This window comes from Notamacropus eugenii, chromosome 5, assembly GCF_028372415.1.
Source record: "Notamacropus eugenii isolate mMacEug1 chromosome 5, mMacEug1.pri_v2, whole genome shotgun sequence".
Lineage (NCBI taxonomy): Eukaryota > Metazoa > Chordata > Mammalia > Diprotodontia > Macropodidae > Notamacropus > Notamacropus eugenii.
In genome coordinates, this window is record NC_092876.1 from 274694391 (window position 1) to 274717937 (window position 23547).

A 23547-nucleotide genomic window follows, 5' to 3' on the forward strand; every position below is an offset into this window, starting at 1 on the left:
GGATTTTTCTGGGGAAATATTTTATGGTTCTTTCACGGTCATCAGGGGGGAGGAGAGAGCATTTACTGATCACTCTGCCATCCTGGCTCCCAGAAGTTCAAGTAGGTGACTTACCGAAGTTTAATCTTCAGGCTGAAGGTCTCAGGAGCTGCTGCACTGATATCTGGCGCTCAGCGGCTCTCACCAGCTTGTTTCAGCTTGTCTCCTGCTCTGCCGGTTCCACCCACCACTCCAGGCTTCTCGGGTCCCTTCCACTCCACTGCGCTGACGCGCTGCGCTGTGCGCTGGGGCCTCACTCCCGTGGAACAGATCCTTGCCGTGGACCTTTCAGTCTAACCTGGGCTCCGAATCCATCACAGTCTGTCTCCCACTGGTTTCTGCACCTCCAAAATTTATTCAGATTCTCCTTTCAGAGGTATCCAAAGGAGTTTGTCCAAGAGCTTAGGTGAGTCGTTGCTCTCACTCTGCCATCTTGGCTCTGCACCCCATTTAACTATTTTTGCCTCAGTTTCTTCATTTGTAAAGTGGGGATAACAATAACATCTACCTCTCAGGGTTGTTTTAAAAGAATCGAATGAGATTAAATTGTAAAGCACTAAGCACAATGCCTGACACATAGTAAGTGCTACTTATATGAGCTATCAGCAGCAGCAGCATGTGGATAGACTACACAGTGGATAATGCCCTGGGTTTCAAATCAGGAAGACTCATCTTCCTGAGTTCAAATATGGACTCAGATACTGAGAAGCTGTGTGACCCTGGGTAAGTCACTTAATTCTGTTTGCCTCAGTTTCTTCATCTGTAAAATGAGCTGGAGAAGGAAATGGCAAACTACTTCAGCTTCTTTGCCAAGAAAATCCCAAATGAAGTCGCAAAGAATCAGACACAACTGAACAAACTGTTAATATTATTATTAAACAAATATAATTAGAAATAATGACCAAGATTTGAACTATGTACAGCTCTTTACAGGTATTCCAAAGGTACTTTAACAATCTGAAATGTATATCATTCAAAATCATGAAAAATGAGAGTAGTTTGTGATTTGGACTTATAAACAGGAGATTAAGATTCAACAATCATCTTATTATGCATCTACTATAAGAGATACAAAGACAAAATGAAAAATAGTACCTGCACTCCAAACATTTACATTCTACTGGAGGAAGCAAATATGAAAATATATGAAATAATTTAGAAGGGGAAAGCACTAATAACCAGAGGAATCCAGAAAGACTTCCTATAGAAAGTGACACCTAAGTGAGTACTGAAGGAAGCTAAGGATTCTCAGAGGCAAAGGTGAAGCAAGAGTAAGTACTTTCCAGACAACGGGAACAGTTTATGTAAAGACAAAAACTGAGCAATGATTATAAATTCACATAAGAAACCTAAGAGAAATATGTCTTAATACATACTTCATGGATAACTGAAATTTCTGTTAATAATTTATTCAAAATGATAACCTAAGTTTCCAAAGCAGCAGCAAAACTTAAGTCTCTAACCTTTGAAATGAATCTGGGATTCAAAGTGGTTGACTGGACCCAAAGATACATCAACAAGTACACATTTAATCAATATTTGAAGACAAATGCAATTGTAATAGAATGTTGTCAACTATATTAACAAGATGGTTACACACCTACAATTTTGGGGGAGCATAATAACAAACCATCTTCAACAACCTTATACATGATAATGGCCAAGAAATGAGGACCACTGGAAGCTAACATATGAGAAAAATCTTTTCATGTCAGTATGACAGGAAGTATACAGCAGGAGTCTTTTCGAGAGAAGCACACATATGCTGAATCACTATCTGTAAATGCCACTTTATTGCACGTACCCTGTCGTTCCTCTCTCCAAAATCACACATCCTTCCTGGGGCTATATAACATAGTCTAAATTCAGGAGGGCCTGTTATTTTTTGGACTCATTCTATCCCTTCCTCACAGCTCAAAGAAAGACATGTATAGATGCTACCATTATGCTGTAGAATTTCCTCTGGTCTTACTTTGTCACCAAGTAAGGGGAAAATGAAAACTGCCATTATTCTTAGATAAGCAATAGCTTGTCTAATAGTATAATATATATAACAGTATATATATTACATTAATATATATTAATATTAGTATTATAATAGTATAGCAACAAAAGGAGGTGAAGGACTAGGTTAAGATTAGGATTTGGGGGATTTGTTTTTGACTCTGTAGCATTAACTTGGACAAATCACTTAACTTCTCTATTCTCTAGTTCGCTCCTGACTCTAGCCATCTCCTCCTTACCTTGGAAAAACTTTCATCCTGTTTCCATCCCTCCCCACCCCACCAACTCCCCATGATTCACTTTACTCCCAATTCTATTATCTCCTCCACAGGATCTCAATCAGGTACGCTTTCCTCTTCGCTCCACCCTGACTGATTCTGTAACCATGAACTACGATCAAATCAGTTCTACCAATATTTCTGGATAGGATACATCAATCTATTCCCTATGGTCCAACTCACCAGGCCCTACTCACCATCCAAGTTATATTTAAAACCAAATGTTCCTCTCTGGTCACAGCTCTCCTTTGTACTTTGTCTCGTTCATTAGAATATAAACTCTTTGAGGGCAGAGAATGTCTTTGCTTTTTGAACATGTATCCCTACTGCTCAATACATAAGAGTAAGCACTTAATAAGTATTTTTTCATTCATTTAACATTTATAAAAATGTTTTCCTTTTATTTCAGAGAAATAAAGTATTGAAAACAATAACTTCTATAATTTCCTCTACTTCCAACTTCTTGGAAGAAAAGAAATGGATATATACAAATTGTTAGAATATTATTATAAATATACAAAATTATTTCCTAACTTTGTTGGTCTTCAAAGTCCTATTTGAAAATTAACAAAAAAAGTTCACTTTAAAGATTTCATTTCCTTCAGTGATCACAGACTGTTGACACTTTATAAGCTTCAGACATAAAATTTTGGTTATTGAATAAATCATGATCCAAAGTAAGTGCCTGGAATACACACTAGAAAATTCATTCTGCTGACTGTGATGCATAGGTGCCCTCTAGTGTGGTAGCTTTTACATGAGCTCTATTTCAAAGTTCTAACATAGTGATCTTTAAGGACATTTTAACAGGACTGAAGAAATAACATAACTATGAAGTGTGGCAGAAAGTTATGATGATCTAAGGAATATTAAATTCTCTATAGTGGTTTTGATCTTAGCTCTTTCTTGTTCCCATATTAACATAAATAACAATTTTGGAGAGATGAAGGTCAGAGGATGTTACCTGGGAAGTGTTAAAGTGTAACAAAATTTTTATATTTTTATATCTTCTTATATTTATTCGAAAATTTTGTTATTATTTGTTTTTAACTGGCCTATGATATCATCAGTATTAAAAAGCTCCTGGTGAGGAGCTTCCTCTACTAAGGCAGATCAGTACCTTCTTTGAAACTTAAAAGCTGCTTGGGCAGTAAGAGGTTAAATGACTAGCCTTGGTTCTATAATCAGAGTGTGTCAGAGGCAGAACTCAAACTCAGGTCTTTCTAACATCTAGGCTATGCCATTCAGCCTCTCATTTTGAAAGTTATTGATAGGCAATGCTGTATGTTGGTGTTTATACCAAGATGATAGAAAAATGTTTGAATGAGTGGTCATGTCTAAACCTAGTCACACAGGAAAGAGCGCTGAGAATAGTCAGCAGACCTGGGTGCCAAATCCACCTTTGATACTTGACTCTCTGTGTGACCTTGGGTCAGTTCCTTAAACTTTCAGGGCCTCAGTTTCTTCCACTATAAAATATGGTGGTTGAACTAGATGGTCTTTGATGTTCCTTCCAGATCCATGATACTCTGATCCTATAATAGTCATTAAATGATAATGGTGATTAAATATTACCTTGGAAAGTCTTTGACAATATTTTAAGTAAACTTAAGAATTCTTATAGAAATAATAATTTTGGATTCCTTTGTAATATAAATTACATTATAATTACACACTACTAACCAATATGCATTTAGAGGCCAGCTAGGAAGTGTCAGTGAATAGAGAGGTGGGCCTAGGGTCAGGAAGACCTGAGTTTAAATCCTTCCTCAGAAACTTACTAGCTATGTGACCCTGGGTAAAGCACTTAACCTCTGTCTGCCTCAGTTTCCTCAACTGGAAAATGAGGATCATAACAGTAGCTAACTGCAAGGGCTATTTGGATGATCAAATGAAACAATATTTGTAAAGTGCTTCGCACAGTACCTGGCACACAGCATACATTAGAGAAATGCTTATATTTCCCACCTTCTTCCTTCCTTCTATTTAGAGATAATAAATATTAATTTAATAAAGACTGACTTAGTGTTAACTACAAGCTGTATTAGAAGCAATTATCACCTCAGTTCTGATGATTCTCAGAACTACTTATCCCGTCCTAATCTTTCTGTTGACCTCCAGGTCTCAAATCTGAACTGGATATGCTGAAGAGATCTTAAACTCAACATGCAAAAAACTTTCCCCTCCCTCCTTCCCAAAGTTTCCTATTACTATAGAGGGCACTGATATCCTCACAGTATCCCAGGCTCATAACCTAGATGTCACCCCAAACTTCTTTCTCTCTTTCACCTCCAACATCCAATCCATTGCCAAAACCTGTCTTTACCTTTGTAACATCTCTCAGATAGGATCCCTTCTCTCTCCTAACTCTGCAGCCACCCTGGTACAGGCTCTTATCACCTCATGACTGGACTATATAGATAGCTTGCTGATTGATCTCTTAACTTTAAGCCTTTCCCTACTCCAGGCCATCCTCCACTCACCTGTCAAAATGATCTTCCTTAAAACCCAAGTCTAATCATGCTACTTCTACCCACTCCAGTAAAGCTGAGTCGCTCCCTATCATCTCCAGGATCAAACACAAAACCTTATAGCCTGTCCCAACACACTCCAGTTTTCAGTCTTAAATTTTACTCCTTTTCTCCTTACCCTCACCATATACTCTGCAACTCAGTAATAACGGCCCCCTGGCTTTTCCTCTAAAAATGACAGTCCATTACTGACTGGGCATTTTCTCTGGCTGTCCCCCAGGCCTGGAATACTCTCCCTCTTCCACTCTGACTACTGACCTCCTTGACTTTCTTCAAGTCCCAGCTAAAATCCCACTTTCTACAGGAAATCTTTTCTTATCTCTCTTAATTCTAGTGTTTTCCATCTGATTATTTCCAATTTACCCTGCACATAGCTATTTTGTACATAGTTATTTATATGTTGTGTTTCTTACTAAGCTGTGAGCTCCTTGAAAACAGAGGTTGTCTTTTACTTTTCTTTGTATCCAGGGCTTACTTAACACAGTTTCTGGTGCATGGTAGGCATTTAATGAATGTTTACTGACTATTATGGTAGGTGCTATTAGAGACATGTATATAACAATAGCCATAATATAGAATTTCCTATGCTTGAGGAGTTCATAATCTAACTTGATAGATGTGAAAATTCAAACAATATATAAGTACTCTCCACTATCCCTCTGGCACAAAAATATCAAATAAAATAAGGTTAATTAGAATATGCCGTCAAGTCAGTGTTACTCTGGTCAAACTGTATAAATATAGTAATAGATACATAATCACAAGACAAAAGAGCACCAATATCTGGTTCACAAAGCCAAGGGCTACTCAGAGTCTTGTCTGGTCAAATCACAAAGACCTCAGGTGAACATTCTTCTCACGAGTGAACCCCAAAGTAAAATATCAACCTCCCAGTATATAAAGTTTTCAGCTAACAGGCTCAGAGCTAGAAGGTAACACAACCCATGTGACTCAGTGCCAAAAGGTGTGAAAAATCTATGTGACTCAGCCCAGAATATATCACAGTTGTGAACTGGGCTGTTGTTCAAAGCATCAAGACATCTGTGATTGAAATACCTGTGTACCTCTAGACCCAGGAACATAGCCCCTGTTTCCAAGGAGAAAAGGTAACACGTAGTCACATAGGCCTATAAATGGACTTGGAAGATCTTATGTTCCCCTAACTTTTCAGGATGGAATTTTAAAAGAACGTCCAATGACTCCCAATTATCTACCTCCAGAGGCTTCACTCTTTCAGCACACTATCCTGCACTGATCAATTCATACCTGAAATATTGTATTTATTTCTGGGCATCCCATTGCAGAAAGGATGTTAATAAGCTGAAATACAGGATGATGGATGGCCTTGTGGGCATCCTACGTGAACATCAACCAAAGGAAAGGAATGGGAGGTATTCAGCCAGGAGAAGGAAGAGAAGGGAGGATGACATGGTTGGTTGCTTTCAAGCATTTGAAGCATCTGGGCTCAGAAGAAAGAATGAGAAGCAATGGGTTGCTAGAAGCTTGGGCCAAGGCCTGAAGGCATCCCTGTGCGCTGTCTGACATCACAGCCTGGATATTCTATAGGCATTTCAAACTCAATATGTCCAAAACAGAACTCATTATCTTTTCCACTAAATCTTCCTCTCTTCTGAGCTTCCCTTATTATTACTGAGGGTACCACCATCCCACCTACTCACCTAGGTCCACATATTTGGTGTCATTCTCAATTCCTCCCTCACCCTCACCTCACATATCCATCCAACCTGTTGCCAAGTATTGTCATTTCTACCTTCACAATATCTCTAGTATATATTCCTTTCTCTTCTCTGACACTGCCACCACCCTGGTTCAATCCCTTATCACTTCCATCCTGGACTATTACAATGGTCTGCTGGTGGGTCTCCCTGCCTCAAATCTCTCCTCACTCCAGTCTATTTTCCATTCAGTTGCCAAAATGATCTTCCTAAAGCACAGATCTAATCATGCTACTCCCCTACTTAAAAAAAAATCCTGTTACTCCTCATTACCCCAGAATCAAATGTAAAATCCTTTGTTTAACTTTTCACACCTTTCACAATCAGGCCCTTTCCCACTTTTCCAGTTTTCTTACACTTGGCTCTCTTCCACATGCCCTATGATCCAACAATGTTCACCTTCTTGTTGTTCTTAGAACCAGACTCAATGCCTTTTCACTGCCCAACACCTCCCCGCCTATGCCTGTAATAATGCTCTTTCTTCTCTCCTCTATCTCCTTGTCAAGACTCAGCTCAAATTCCATATCCTGTAGGAAGCCTTCTGTGGCTAAACCACTGATCGTGTCTTTTCTTCTGAGATTACTTCTCACGTATACTATATATCTTGCAATACAGTTGTTAGCATGTTACCTTCCCCATTACAATGTCAGCTCTTTGACTTTGTGTTTTTTCCTTTCTTTGTATATTATCTAGAGCTTAGCACAGTGCTGGGCACACAGAAAGTTCTTAATAAAAGGCAATAAAATTAAGCACTTACTATGTACCAGGCACTATGCTAGATGCTGGGAATACAAATACAAAAACTGAAACAATCTCTTAGCCTCAAGGAGCTCACGTTGTATTGAGAAAGATAGCATCACAAGTAGAAACAAAAGAAATACAAGATAGTTAAGGAATGGGAGGGCATTAGCAATAGAGGTTTCATGTACAAAGGTGGTGCTCAAGCGATATCTTGAAAGAAGTGAGGGGTTCTAGGAGGTGGAAGTAAGGAGAGAGAATTTCAACATGGGTGGTGAAAAAGTTATAGAACTGCGACACAGGGTGTTGTATATGAGGAACATAGAGAAGACCTGTTTGACTAGACCACAAAATGCTGGAAGGGGAGTAATATACAATATGGCTGGCAAGATATGCTGGGGTCAGGTTGTGAAAGGCTTTAAAAGTGAAGCAGAGTTTATATTTTATCCTAGAGGAAACAGAGTCACTTATATTAGAGGAGTAACATAGTCAGGAAAAACGTTTGGCAGTTGTGTAGAAACGTATTACAGTTGTGCTTCAGATAATAAACCTAAAGTCAAAAAGAATGTGACCTCAGGCAAAGACCTGGCTTGGTCATGATTAGGGCTAGAAAAACTAGTTCCCCCAAAGGCCTGATGCTAGACCAACTGAGGCCCAAGACATCAGAAAAAACGCCAAAAGGATGAGAACCTTGGATAGGCCTGACACACAGTCAACTGCATGTTCCATGTGTCATATATCCCTCGAGTGTACCTCCATCCCTCAAGCATGTTGGGATATAGGTTCTGAGCTAGTGCCATATAAAAGTTTACTATGATGTCTAGGGACCGAGACTTCTGGCCCACCCCAACCCTTACCTGAAGTGTCCTAATATTTGTAGAAATATACCCCTACCAAAGCTGTTCTTCCTCACCAGAGGACTCTGGAAAGGAGAGGTTTCAGCCAAATGATCCTTTCCCAGTTCCACAGTTAGCAAATTCATATCTCTAGCTACCCAAATTCCTGACTCAGAGTTATGCCTCCTAGGGTGAATGGTCCATTCTCTGGTCTCTTCTCTTTCCCATTTGACACAATCCTCCCACTCCCCATTCCCTTTTTACTTTCCTTTCCCCACTGTAGCCCCTAGAACCTGTGTTTCATCATTTTAAAAAATTCCCTTCATCCTACATCTGTTCTTTTTACAATTTTTCCTTCTTCTGGGCACTCACAGAAACCTATCTCTCTAAATAAGTAGTTCTCAAAAAATTTCCAACTATAAAGCACCATATGAAAGACTGCTCCAAATCACTAATATTAAGAGAGATGAAAATCAAAACAACTCTGAGGCTTCACCTCTCAACTGATATAGATGATGAGATGGGAATTGTCAAGATGGGAGGCATAGTAGAAAGACAGATACATTAATAAATTGTTAATGGAATTGTGAATTAGTCCAATCATTCTAGAAAGCAATTTGCAATTTTGCTAAGAAACTGACTAAAACTTCCATACCTCTTGACATAAAGCTCCTACAATCAGTCATACACTTTCATGAACACCACAATGTTTAAAGCTGCACTTTTTGGCACAGCAAAGTCTGGAAACAAAGTGAAATTTATTGATTTAAGGAAGGGCTAAACAAACAGTGGCAAAGGAATGTAACATTTTTACTGTACCATAAGAAATGATGAATATTCATTAAATAAATATTTATTAAGTGTCTACTATGGGCTAATTGCTGGGGATACAAAAAGAGGCAAAAGATAGTCCTTGCCCTCAAGAAACTTACAATCTACTGGGTGAGACAACATGCAAACAAGTATATGCAAAGCAAGCTATGTGACAGGATTGTCGTGTTTGTCCTGTGCTGTCGAAAAAGACCGTGCCACCAGAGGAATGATGACATGACTTGCACTGGACTTTGTTTTGAGTGAGGCAGGGCTGTGCAGGTCACCAGACTCACGTCTCCTCCAGAGCCATCTGAATCCAGTGACCAGATATTCATCAGGATGACTGGAGATGACCCAGGATGCACTGGGAGACCTTGGCGCCCCTTTAGGCCAAGACAGGATACTGAGGAAATAATTGAAAGAGGGAAATATAGAGAATAATACAGAGAAACATGAGAAGACATTTATGAACTACTGCAAAGCGAAGTAAGCAGAACCAGGAAAACAATATACGTTATTGACTAGGCCAATGTAAGTGGAAATAACACCACCCCAAGAAACAGAATGTTATGAAGTAGTAATGATCAAACTTGGCAAAGAAATGAAGAAAATGCATATTCCTCCCCACTTCACTGAAGTGAGAGATGATGGGTGTGAAACACTATATATTGCTTTAAGATTTTGGTGGATGGATTGGTTAGTTTTACTGAACTGCTTTTTCCCCTCTCTTTTATTCTTTTATTACAAAGGATGACTTTTCATGTCAAGGGAGGTGAATGAAGATATATGGAAATGAATGTTATGTAAAAACAAAAGATATCATTAGAAAAAAATTTAAATTTAAGTACTTGTCTCTGCTTTCAAGGTTGTATGATAAAATAAAATGCAAAGACACAATAAGACATGAAATTTGTTTTAAAACAAATATGTTTGGTATAAATTTGCTTCAATAACCTTGAAAGCATGCCTTTAGAACTGAAGCATTCATCTTGATAGCTCTGCTAAGGTACTGCAGTAGTTCTTTTTTTTGTTTGTTTCATGATTATATTACAAGCAGAAAGACACAACCTAATTCTCTAAAACTACAGCGCTGGTTTCTTAATCATTAAGTGACTCACCAACTGTTTATCCATCTTACCTATACTAGTAAAAATAATGACTAAAGGGGTTTCAAGGTAGATCATTTTGCTTGCCTGATTGAAATAGAAGTTTTTAATAATAAAACCTTGGATTCTGAAGTTCTCTAAGAGCTTTCACATTTAATATAATAATGCTATCCTTCATATTTGAAGATGACACTACTGACTGCCTCTTTGCCCTCCTCACCCATCATTACAGCATGAAGTTTAAGTCATTTTTCCAGTAATAGTGATGGATTTGTGTTGATTCATCCGTATTCACTTGTTCATGTCTTCTTTTAATCATGAGCATATATTTGCGAGAAGGCTGGCTCATATTAAAGGCATAATCTATAGTGATAGAATATAACAAAGATAACTGGTCCCCCCCCCCCCAGGTTTGAACCAATGATTTTAGTGATATAATGGAAAGACAGTGTTGATGCAAGGGAAAGAGTATTATATTTATATACAGAAAACTTGGGTTAAATCCCAATATTATACTACCTGTGTAACTTCAGACAAGTCACATGCACCAGTCTCCTACCTTTGAGGTAAGGGGAGAAAATGCTATTTAATCAGGCCAGGTACCCTGCCAGTCTTCTGTATCCCAGGGGAAAAGGAGGAACACCACTTTATCACATTTCCTTCCTAGTCTTCTGTTTTGGAAGAAAAGGAACTATTCCTTCAGCTCTTCTCACTCTTCACCTGAACAGCCTGAGCCCTCCACCCTAAGGCCAAACCACTAAGGGTGTTGATAAACTACCTGAGCTCATCCCTCAATGATTAACAAACTCCCACTTAAACATATCCTCACCATCCCAGTAATTTTGAATTCACAGCTGTCATCATTCAAACCCTATTCTCCATTCCCTCACTGTCTGATACTTTATTCCCACCTTCTTCAACCCCATCTCACCAATGTCCCTCTCTAAAGCTACTCACTGTGCTCTCTGGAACTCCTGCTCCATAGGTAACAAATCAGCTTTCATCTGAATCTTTTCCATTTCTATTCCTTTCATCTTCTGGCTCTCACTGATACCTGGTTCCCCCCCAATGACAGCCTGCCTGGCCACACTTTCTAGCAGTAGTTGCACTTTAATTTATTCCTCTGACTTAACAGTCAAAGTGAGGGAACTGGAATACTCCCTGCTCCTCATTGTCATTGTCAGATTCTCCCTCTACCACTATCTCTCCAGAACCTCTTCTCCTTTGAGGTTGACTCCATCCATATTTACAACTCTTATAAAAATTCTGATAGCTATTGTCTATCAACCTCTACAATGCTCCCCTTCTGTCCTCAATTAGATCAGTGCCTGGCACACAGTTTTTCTTTCCTTCCCAACTCTTGCTCTCATACTAGCGGGATTTCAACATACATAATGATACTCTCTCAAACATCTTGACCTCAAAGTTCCTCAACTTACTTATTTCACATTACTCTCCCTCGCCATCTGAGGTACACCTCCTGATCTTTCCATTGCCCACAAATGCATCACCTTCTATGTACATGAACTCTGAAACTCCCTTATCTGATCACAATCTGTTGTCATTCCAATTCTCTTTCTGCCTTACAACTGGAACCCTGTTCTTCATTCTCACTGGGACCTCCAATCATTCAAACCCTTAATTCTTTCTTAGATCATCACACCTGCATTATCTTCATGCCCCATCTTTCCTCATCTTGACCCTTTAAAAAATAAGTTCAATTCTACACTGTCCTCTTATCTCAGGTCCATTGTTCCTTTATCATATAACTGACAAAGTTACAGAAAAATCACAAAACCATGAGGAATCTACTACAAATATATGTCATATAATCTCAACCAGTCTCTCATTATGGCAAGGCAATCCTTTTATACCTCTCTAATTAACTTTATCCCACTAAGCATAGTGGGTCTTCCAAACCTTTTCATCCTTCCTCAAACCTCCTGAGCTCCCTCTGAAGATGAGAATTTTGCCTCATATTTCAGTGAAAAAAATTGAGGCTATTCACCAAAAGTTCCCCCTTCGCTCCCCCTCACTCTCTCACTTCACTTAGATGATGTCTTCTGTTACCCCCCTTCATCTTTGTCTTACATAAAGTAGTAGTCTTTCTCTTTACCAAGGCAAACTCCTCTATATGCACACTCCATATTCATCTTCTCCAAAAGATTAGAAAATATTATCTCCATGCTATCTGCTTTAACTAAGTGATCTTATCATCTCACCTGGTTTCAATATAATCTCTTAGGCTAAATGGTCCTAATACTCATAAACATAAAAGGAATGGTAATTTATACTTTTCCTCTGTCCTGACCCTGTTTCAAGCAGTTCAACCATAGCTCTGGATTGGTTGGGACCCCTGACCGACTGCAGCTTTGAGCCACAACCGGTCCTGGGTTTCTGATGGCCAATTTAAACTCTCACCCAACTTCTGGTTCCAATTAGGAAATTCCCCCAACCTGAGCTGACAAGTGATCTGAGGGATTCCCCACATTTGGGTATGATTAGGAATGCCCCCTCCCACATTGAGCATCAATTACTTGTTATCAACCAAACACATTTTTAAGGTATAAAATGCTTACTGACTGATTAAGTGATCTCTCTAGGCCCTTATTTCCTCATCTAATAAAAGAGGGGTTCAGATTATCCAATGAGTATGAATTTAATTCCTAGCAAAAGTCTAGAACATATTATCAAAAGGATGGTTAATGATATCTTAACAAGACAGTAATTCTAATGAGTCAATATTATTTTCATCAAGTACAGGTCATGCATGACATATAAATTTTATATATATGCATATATTTAAATGTACAAAATTTTAGCAAAGCATTCATCCAATTTTCTCATGTTATTCTTGTGGAAAAGATGTTGGCTAGATGATGGGTATAATTAGGTGAATACAGAACTGGCTTTGTGGCTCTACTCAAAGAGCAGTCATTAATGGTTAGATACTGACTTGCAAAGCTCTAGTTGGGATTTGCTTTTGGTTTTGTGCTGTTTAATGTTTTTATCAATAATCTGGATGCATGAATAGTCATCATACTTATCAAATATGGAGAAAATCCAAGATTGAGGGCACAGCTAATCCAATGGATGACAGAATCAGATTAAAAAAGAATCTGATAGACTAGAACACTGGGCTGAAATTCAACTTTACTACATAAGATGGGGAGGTGTGATTAGATAGTAGTAATTTATGTGAAAAAGATCAGGTGGTTTTAATAGAATACATGTTCAATTAGCAATGTGATACCATTGTCAAAAAAGCTAATCCTGGGCTGCATAATATTCAAGACTAGGAAATACTAATTCTGTTTTATTCTGTGCTGGTTAGCTTAAGTCTGTAGTGCTGAAAGGCAACCAGAATGGTAAAGGGCCTTAAGGTCCATATGAGGATCAGCTGAAAAAACTGGGGATGTTAAGTCTGGAAAAGAAAAGAGTGGGATAAGACAAGTGAAAGAATATTGTTGTTCAGTCATATCTATGGGTTTTTTTTGGCAAAGATACTAGAATGGTTTGCTATTTCCTTCTGATTAACTTCTCTCTCTAGGCCCTTATTTCCTCATCTAATAAAATGTGTGTCCCCATTTTACAGATGACGAACTGAAGTCAATAGGGGTTAGGTGACTTGCCAAGGGTCACATAGCTATGAAAGGTCTGAAGCTAGATTTGAATTCACGTTTTCCTGACTCTAGGCCCAGTGCTCTAGCCACTGTACCACCTAGCTACCCAGTGGAAGGATAGTCATCTTCAAATATCTGAAGGGCTATCACACAGAAGAGTAATTAGACTTATTCTTCTCGACTCTAGAGTTCAGAATTAGGAACAACTGGCAGGTGTAAAAATGAAATTTAGGCTTTGTGTAAAACTTACTGACAACTGAAACTACTGTCCCAGAATTAGTGGTTTCCCCTTGCTGGAGACATTCACACAAAATCCAGATAACCATTTGTCTGCAATATTATAGGGAATATGCGTATTAAGGAACGGGTTCAACTAATCTCTCTTGAGCTTCAATCTCACATTACCAGTTGTCTTTTGGACATTTTCAACTCCATATTCCTCGGGCATCTCAAATTAAACATATCCAGAAAGTGAACTCATTATCTTTTCTCCAAATCCCTAACTCTCCAGAACATCCCTAATTCTGTCAAGGGTAATACCCTTCTTCCCATTACCCAGGTTTACAATCAAGGTGTTATCCTCCACTCCTCATTCTACCTCATTCTCAAATTCAATCAACTGACAAGTCTTGCTAATTCTTCTTTCACATTTCTCTCATCCACCCCTACTCTCCATTTACATAGACAATGCCCTAATTCGGGCCCTTAAAACTTCTGGTCTGGGCTTTTACAATAGCGACCCTAACTGGTCTCCTTTTATTTAGTCTCTCCCACCTTTAATCCATCCTCCACAGAGTGATATTCTTAAAGCATGTCTTATCATACCACTCTCTCTCTCTCTCAATGAACCCCAATGGCTCCCTATTACCTCTAGAATCAAACACAAACTTTTCAGGTTGATATTTAAAGCCATTCGCTATGCCTTTCCAGGACTATTTATTATATGTTATTCCCCTTCATGCAATCTTTAGTACTTCCAAATTGGACTTCTTGTTCCTCACACAGGATATTCAATCTTCTATTTCCATGCCTCATGTCTAAAATGTATTGACTCCCTCCTAACATATCTCTTAAAAACCTTAATTTTCTTCAGATCTCTGCAGAAATGCCATTCTTTACCCGAGGTCCTTTTTGACATCCCTAGCTGCTAGTGCACCCCAGTATAACCACCTTGTATTTGTTTTGCACATATTTTTGTGTTATCTTCCCCAAAAGAATGAGACCTTTAGGGGAAGGACTATTTCATTTTTGTCTTTGTATGCTCACCTCCCAGAATAATATTAACCTGACACATAGTAGGTGCTTAATAAATGCTTGTCAATTGACTGAGTAAACTAAATGGCTTTTGAAGTCCCTTTCAACTGTGAGATTGTGTTATTCTTTCAGAACTGGTCCAGAGAATCTTACCTTAAGATTCACACTGTATCCTTCCTAATCTTTCCTGAACATCATTTGAGGTACCAAGACTCAGAGACTTTACTGGCTTTCCTCATTGGCCCAGAAAAGAACTTTATCTTCTTTTCTGAACCTACTAGGGCAAATGTGGAGTTCTTCTAAATGAGCACTCTGGACCAAGCTCCATTCTTCAAATCCCCCGTTTGGTCTCAGACAATCAAGAAGACTCATGATAACATGGCATGCTTGTGGTGGTATGGTACATGGTACTGAGGAACTGCAGTAAAACAATTCTTTAGCTAAGTTAAAATTTAATACATCCTGTTACCCAAAGGGGGTGGGGTGAGGAGAGAAAGGAATCATAAATATGCAAATAGCACAGTTTCTAATCACTTCAAAATCTGATCCCTTAGCACATAGGTTATAACAAGTATCCCCATTTTTATATAGACAAAAACAATTATCTTATTTGACTTTGCAATGACTGCACCAGACAGTGGAAGCAAATTTTATTATTTTCCTTTTTAAGAGACTTGTGACACTAACACTAATTATTAAATATTTTGTTCAAGAGGAAGTAAGTAGCACAGTGGATAGAGTGCTGAGCCTGGATCAGGAAGACTCCTCTTCTGGAGTTCAAATCTGACCTCAGACACTTACTATCTGTGTGACCCTGGACAAGTCACTTAATCCTGTTTCCCTCAGTTACTCATATGTAAAATGAGAAGGAAATGGCAAACCACTTTAGTGTCTTTTCCAAAAAAACCCCAAATAGGTTCATGAAGAATTGGATATGACTGAATGACAAATTTTGCTCAAGAATATATAATATATTCTAGTTGCTCAAATATCCTAATTATCAGCCTTGTGTTTTATCCAACAGATTATGTTGTTGCTGTTCAGTCATATACAACTCTACATGATCCCATGGATGTACTTATCCATGGAGTTTTCTTTGACAAAGACACTAGAATACTTTGCAATTTCCTTCTCCAATATGTCCCCATTTTACAGATGAGGAATTGAGGCAGAAAGGGGTTAAGTCATTTGCCCAGGATCATACAGCTAAAAAGTACCTAAGGCTGGATTTGGACTCAGATTTTTCTGACTCCACTTAGCTTAACTCAAGAGATTGTATATTGTCTTTAAAAAATTTGGTGCTTATATGAGCCTTCAAGCATTGAAGAACTTTCTCAAATCACAAAACCAATTAGGTTCCAGTTGTATTAAATATTGTTAATTATCTATTCATCTTATATGAGAATAGAGCATAATGACTTCACTGATTGTGAAAAGAGAACAACATAGTATACTATGGGAAAATATTTCTTGTGTTTTGTAGCTTTGTAGATGAAATTACATGGTGGACTCAAAGCACAATATGGGGAAAATTTGCATTTCAAACCAACAATAACATTTCTTTTTGTCACTTCAGAAAGTTTTAAGTAGCAAACCACCTACCTTCTCTGGATGAATGCCACCCATTTTCTTATTGTGCTGATGAAGGTATGAGCCCATCTTATGTGTTGATAATCCTAATGTCACTTTATTTTTTTCCACAATATCATGTTTAGACTTCCTCAGTCGAGGCCGTGGTCCTGGCAGGAAGACATCATTATGTGAACTTGAACTCTTGATGTGCTTTGAGAGACTGGAGGACTTGTCTCCCATACCACTACTACTCAGAAATGAAACTGACTCACTGTTGAGGTCACCACGTTCATAATTAGAGCTCAAAAATTCACTGCCCATTAAAGTAACTGAACTTCGGGGGCTGTTCTCCAGGTCACTTTTTTCCCTTGACAGCTCAAATGAAGTTTCCTTAGAAGAGAGTGGATCCCAAGAAAAGTTTTGTGTGGAGCTTTCTTCTGCCTCCTGTAACCTTTTCAGAGTTGAAATTTCTCCTTCTTCTTTGTTATTCTTCCAGTTTGGGTCATACCGAAGGTCTGAGTATTTGTCCACTAACAGTTGCTGACTGCCCAAAGCAGAAAAGAAATGTTGAATTTTTAAACAGAACATATTTACCATGAATTTCAGTTTAGTAATTTATCTTAAAATAACCATTCTTTTCTACCTTATTTCCTTTCAGTATTTTATATCTGTCAATAAAGAGGCAGCTTATGTTAAAATTTCAGCTACAATGGTAGCCTGAACTTCAAAGAGTAACATTTTAAAGCTAACTTTCCCAGAAGATAACAATATAGTGAACTTGAGTCTCAAGAGCTCTTATTTATCCAAACATCTATTCATGGAATAAAAGTAAAAATAAAAATCTTATAATTTACTTGTAAATACCAGAAAACAAAACAAAGAAGAGAAAAGACTTCTTATAATAGTCTTTGCTATTAAATCTTTGTGACCTACAATAACCAAAGATGAATACACACTGACAGGGATTAAGTAATCAGTTACTGTTTTTCTTAATATAATATTTTATTTTTTTCCCAATTACATGTAAAGACAATTTTTAACAACGATTTAAAAAAATTTTGAGTTCCAAATTTTCTCCCTTCCTCCCTTACCTCTCTCCTCCCTAAGCAATTTGATATAGGTAACATATATATATATACATATATATATATACACATACACATATACGTGTGTACACACATAATCATGTAACACATATTTCCATTATTAGTCATATTGTGAAAGAAAAAAACAAACAAAAAGAAAAAACCTTGAAAAAAATAAAGTGAAAAGCCGTATGCTTTGCTCTGCATTCAGATTCGATCAGTTCTTTCTCTGGATATGGGTAGCATTTTTCATCATGAGACCTTTGAAATTGTCTTAGATAATCATATTGCTGAGAATGGCTAAGTCATTTATGGTTGATCATAGTACAATACTGATGTTGCAATCAGTTATCATTGATAAAAGTGTACTCAAATGATGATCTTAAAGCATTATTTTTTATACAAACATGTTCTTCTCTAAACAGGCAGAGTAAAATAGAGAACTGAGGTAATTAGCTGGGTAAAACATGCCCCAAAGTCTGATATTTTTAGGGGGAAAGCAGTGTTGTTGTTGTTTTTACCAGAATAGTTGATTGTTTATTACAATGACTGAATTCTCTGTATAATTACATTTTGCCTGTGTAGATAGAATATAAATGGATTTAAATAAAAAAAAAAAAAAGAAATCCAAGGCAAAACTCTGAGTGAACACAGAAAATGTCACACAGAGCCAATTCTTTTTCCAATTCAGCTTCTATACTGTTAGTCCCAAACAAAATAGCCCGAGAAGGCATTTAATACCTTAGCATCTGAACAGTTTTGGATGAATACAAAGTTAACTCAACAGTACTGACAGAGGAAAGTTAACCAATCTGTAATCTACTTATAACTCAAGGAAGAGCTCTTCTTTCTTTTCACAGAAATATCAATTTGTAAAGTATTTCCCACTCCCAACCAAACAAGAAAGAAATGGAAGCAGCAATATGGCATCTTTAATGGTGTCTTTGATCTTCAAAGCAGAATGGGGGAGATTTTCCTTACTTGAGCACAGTGGCTGCAATCCACTAATCAAAAAGAAAATGTAAATCTTCTGGGCCTTTCTGTGCCATTTGATACACTCATTTACAGAGGACATAATTGTATGCTAAGTAAACAAACTAATGGTCTCCCTAATACTAATTTACTCCCCTTAATGTGGACTTAGAATTCTTTTATTTGATGCAACCCAAAACCTGGAGCAAAAAGCCAGTCTTGCTCAATTGTCACTTAGAATTTTTTATTTTATAGGTATATGCTAAGAAGCAAAACTCCTGAGAGCACTGAAATCGCATTCTCTGCCAGTGTCTTATAATGTCTGGTGGTTACCATACCTTAGAGGTTACCAAGAACCACATTTGACGGATGAGGAAACTGAGACCAGAGAGATTATATGATTTATCCAAGGTCAGACAAGAAATAGTAAATGTCAGAGCTTAGATGTGAACCCAAACCCAGATCCTTTGATTACAAATCCAGGACTTTTTCCAATATAGTTTTTTCTCTCTTTTCCTTGGTATAGTTTCTAAAACTAAGCTATTAAATGTCTATCACTATTTACTGTCACAGAACCTCTACTTCAGGCAGACCAGTTTACTCACTGTCCCTTGAACACACCATGCTCACACTCATTTTTATGTCTGTGGTCTTGTAGTTCTCCTTGCCTGGAATGATCCCTTATGGATTGTTTTTCTGCAATTCAATTTTATTTTATTTTCAGGTCTGAATCCACTCATTCCCATCTCCCCCTAAGAAAAGCAATTGTTATAAACATCATTATTATTGTTATAAACAAACAAAACAAATTCCCAAATTGTCCATATTAAAAACAAACAAAAAATTAAACCTCAATCTGTATTCTGAATCCATAATTCTCTATCTGGATGTGGGAAGAATGTTTTCATCATGAGTCCTTTGGAATTGTGTTGTTCAGTTCTTAGATCTTTCAACGTTGTTTGTCTTTACAATACTGTTCTAAATGCACAACTTGCTCTCCTGGTTCTGCTCACTTCACTTTGCATCAATTCATACAAGTCTTCCAAAGTTTGTTTGAAGCTATCCCCTTCATCATTTCTTATAACACAATAGTTTTCCTTCACATCCATATACCATAACTTGTTCAGCTTTCCCCCAACTGAAGAGCACCCTTTCAATTTCCAATTCTTTGCCACTACGAAAAGAAATAATTTTGTACATATAGGTTCTATTTCTCTTTCGTTGATCTCTTTGGAGGTATAGATCTAGTAGTAGTATGGGTTGGGCAACAGGTAAGCACTTGTTTTATAGACATAGTTCCAAATTGCTTTATTGGCACAGTTCTACCAACTGTGCAATAATATACCCTTTATCCATAGCAATAGTGAATTCTTGCCCCAATAGCTGGGATTTGAGGTTCCTCAAACACTAGGTTACTGTGTTTGTTTCTGTAATATTGCACACCTAAACTGTTCCAGTGATCACCATATTTCTTACCTCCTACCAAATTGATAATTATGGCTTCACAGTATAGTTTGAGATCTGGTACTACTAGGTAGCTAAGTGGCATAGTGGATAGAGTCCTGGGCCTCGAGTCAGGAAGACATATTCCTGAGTTCAAATCTGGCCTCAGAAACATATTAGTTGTGTGATCCTGGGCAAGTCACTTAATACTGTTTGCCTTAGTTCCTCATCTGTGAAATGAGCTGGTGAAGGAAATGGCAAACCACTCCAGTCTCTTTGCCAAGAAAACCCTTAATGGGGTCATGAAGAGTCGGACATGACTGGAATAGGCAACAAACAAAAAACCCTACTAGGTTTCCTTCCCAATTTTTTTTCATTTATTCCCTTCATATTTTTGATGTTTTATTCCTCCAGATAAATTTTGTTATTATTTCTTCTAGCTCTATAAAGTAGTCCTTTGGTAGTTTGATATGGCATTGAATAAGTAAATTAATTTAGGTGATATTGTCATTTTTATTATATTGGCTCAACCTACTCATGAGCAATTAATATTTCTCCAACTATTTAGATGTCATTTGTGTAAAGTGTTCTATAATTATGCTCACATAGTTTCTCTCTGTTTCTTGGTAGATTCCCAAGTATTTCATTATCTATAGTTAATTTAAATGGAATTATTCTGTCTCTCCCTACTAGATTTTGTTGATAATATACAGAAATGCTAATGATTTGTATAGGCTTATTTTATAACCTGAAATTTTACTGAAGTTGTTTCAATTAGCCTTTTAGTTGACTCTTTAGGGTTTTCTAAATAAACTATCATATACATAACAAGTAAATAGGCAGATTTCAGAACAGCCATATGAAAAATAATTCCAAATCACTTTAAGGAATAATTGCTTTTAAACAGTCTCTGAATTCTCTTATCTATGCTTTTCAACACACTAAGTCATAGTGTCTTCTATACTGAATGCCAGCACTGTAAGCTTTCCATTTTCTTGAAAATAAAAGGTGAAAAAACTCATTAAAATTGATTCATTTTGCCTTTCATTTTTTTTGTTTCTTATACCATACTCAATTGTAGCATCTCCTTGGAGATATATAGTGGAGGTCATTCATTTTTCCTCTGCCCACTTTCTGTTGGCCAGAACTCTGTGGATATACTAAAGAGGAAATTTTGGCAGCTCAGGACTCTTCTTCCTGTCAGCCTGGAAGTTACAAGGACAGGGGAGATCTGGAAGGTGAGGACACCCTTCCCATCCCTCCTGCTAGATTTCTCCATCAGACCAACCCTGTGACATAGCCTCCTAGGCAAGACTGTGCCTGGGATGGGGCTTACTACAAGGCCTTATGAGATCCTGAAAGGCAGTTGGATCTTCTTGGACACCAGAACGCCAGCGATATTGGTCATTGGAGGAGTTACAGCCATAATAGCAGCAGATACAGAGGTACACTGGCCAAGAGAAAAGAGTTACAGAAAGAGTAAAAATTGAAAGAAATAGCTCACTTGGCACAAATAAAACTACACTCAGTGAAGGTGAAATGTAAACTGGTTAGTGAGTAGGCCTATTGCAAATATTCCAATGAGGCTTTAATTCTAACTTCTCTACTATAATCTTTCTATGATTCCCATTTATTGAGTCATTCCCTTTCAATGTGTAAATAAAACTACTTATTCCATATCTGATTCTGGTATTCAGATATTCCATATCTGATACTGGGTGACCTTTTTTATTTTCTGGTTCCATGCTAGGGAAGACTTCTTAGACAACATCCAAAAACAGATCTTCCCCAGGAAGCTGAAGTGGGTATAGAACCATACCACTGAGAGCCTCATTCTGCTACTGAGGAAACAAGGTAGCCACAGAAGCACAAATGCAGGGCAAACCATGAGGGCAGGTAAAGGACAGGGATTGGGGAAGGTCATCAGCAATTTTGGTCTCAGTCTGTTGATGCCTATCTAGCCCAGTGCTACATAACGAATGATTATTTCTAAAACACCATCAGCAATTTACATTTATATACCGATTTTAAGGTTTGTAAGTCCCTACTGTATTAAAGGTACTGTGATAAGTGCTTATAACATACAAAGAAAAATAAAACAATGTCTGTTCTCTAGTAAAATAATTTAGTAGAAGAGATAAGGTATATAGAAAATTAAAATACAAAATAGAACATAAATACATAAGGGTCCCAAAGGATGCAAAACAAGGTTAATAATACTTAAAAAAACAAGATATACAATAATAAGAATTGTATTTTGAAAGAAAAGGTAACAGCTGTTAAATTAATTTGGAAGGTAGTATTGAAGAGTTATATTATTGTTTTAAAGTTGTATAGTTGTTTATCCAAAATATAAACCTCAGATTAATTCCATATTTTACCTTACTAATTTGTTGAGAAATAACTAAATTCATAACAAAATCATTTTTTAAAAAATATATGAATAAGGTACAATGAAAGTTCACAGGAGAGAGGGATTACTTCTGACTGGGGGAACCAAGAAACATTTCATAAAATATATTTGAGCTAAATTTTGAAGGATATACATGATTCATTTCAAGTTTACACATTTATTATGTACCTACTATGTGGAGAGTACAAAGTAAAAAATCCACAATGGTCTTAGTCCTCAAGGAGTTTACATCCTACCGAGGGGATATAACATGCAAACAAACAAACACAGTACACAAGGAAAACTGAGGAGGGAGAAAACACTGATCACTGGGAAAAGGAGGAGAGGGGAAGTGGCACCTAATCTGAGGCTTGAATGCAAGATCTTTGTCTTTCAGAGTTGGGCAGGGGAAGGGAGTGCATGCCAAGTAAGAGGGGCTGTTTATGTCATGATGAATGGAGATAGGAGAAGGAGGGCTGAGGCTGGAAAATAGCTGGTAGTTTATGAAGGAAAGTAGTTTGAAATAAGGTCAGAAAGATAGTTGGGAACTACTTTGTAGAGAATCTTAAATGCTAGGCTAAGGAGGTATTTTATCCTACAGGCAATGGAAGCCACTGAAGTGTTTTGAGTAAAGAAATGACATGGTCAGACAATAACTTAAGATGACTGGACAGCTGTGTGAAGGATGGAGCGGAGAGGGAAAAGGTGAGAAGTAGGAAATCCATACAGGAGTTTCTTTTTTAAAAAGTTACATCTTTTTTTCAATTATGAAGCATTTATTTTCTCTCCCTTTCACTTCCCTCCCCTGCTCTTTTGGGAAAAAAGAAAAAAATATATTGTAACAAGTATGCACAATTAAGCATTTGACATACTTAGTATATCACTTTCTGTCAGGAGGTGTGTAGCATTTCTCATAACTGGTCCTCTAGAATTACAGCTAGTACTGCATTGATCAGAGACCTTAAATCTTCCAAAGTGGTGGCTCGTTAGCAGTCAAATCATGAACTGATGAGCTCCTGAACTAGGGTTCTGGCTGTAAGAATAAGCAAAAACATGACAGGTACCACAGAGTAGAATAAAAAAGCTTTGGCAACTGAGTGGCTATGGTAAATAGAGAGGGAAGTA

The 23547-nt window shown here is 37.5% G+C and overlaps 1 protein-coding gene across 5 annotated transcripts in view; it reads right to left on the reverse strand.

The window, feature by feature from the left end:
• The window catches only part of JHY (junctional cadherin complex regulator), a 132535-nt gene that overhangs the window by 82965 nt on the left and 26023 nt on the right, over nt 1-23547 (reverse strand). For all 5 annotated transcript variants that reach the window (XM_072612912.1, XM_072612910.1, XM_072612911.1 and 2 more), the window contains one exon: nt 16561-17074. In XM_072612912.1, coding sequence (XP_072469013.1) covers nt 16561-17074 — 514 coding nt within the window. The remainder of the gene's footprint in view (nt 1-16560; nt 17075-23547) is intronic.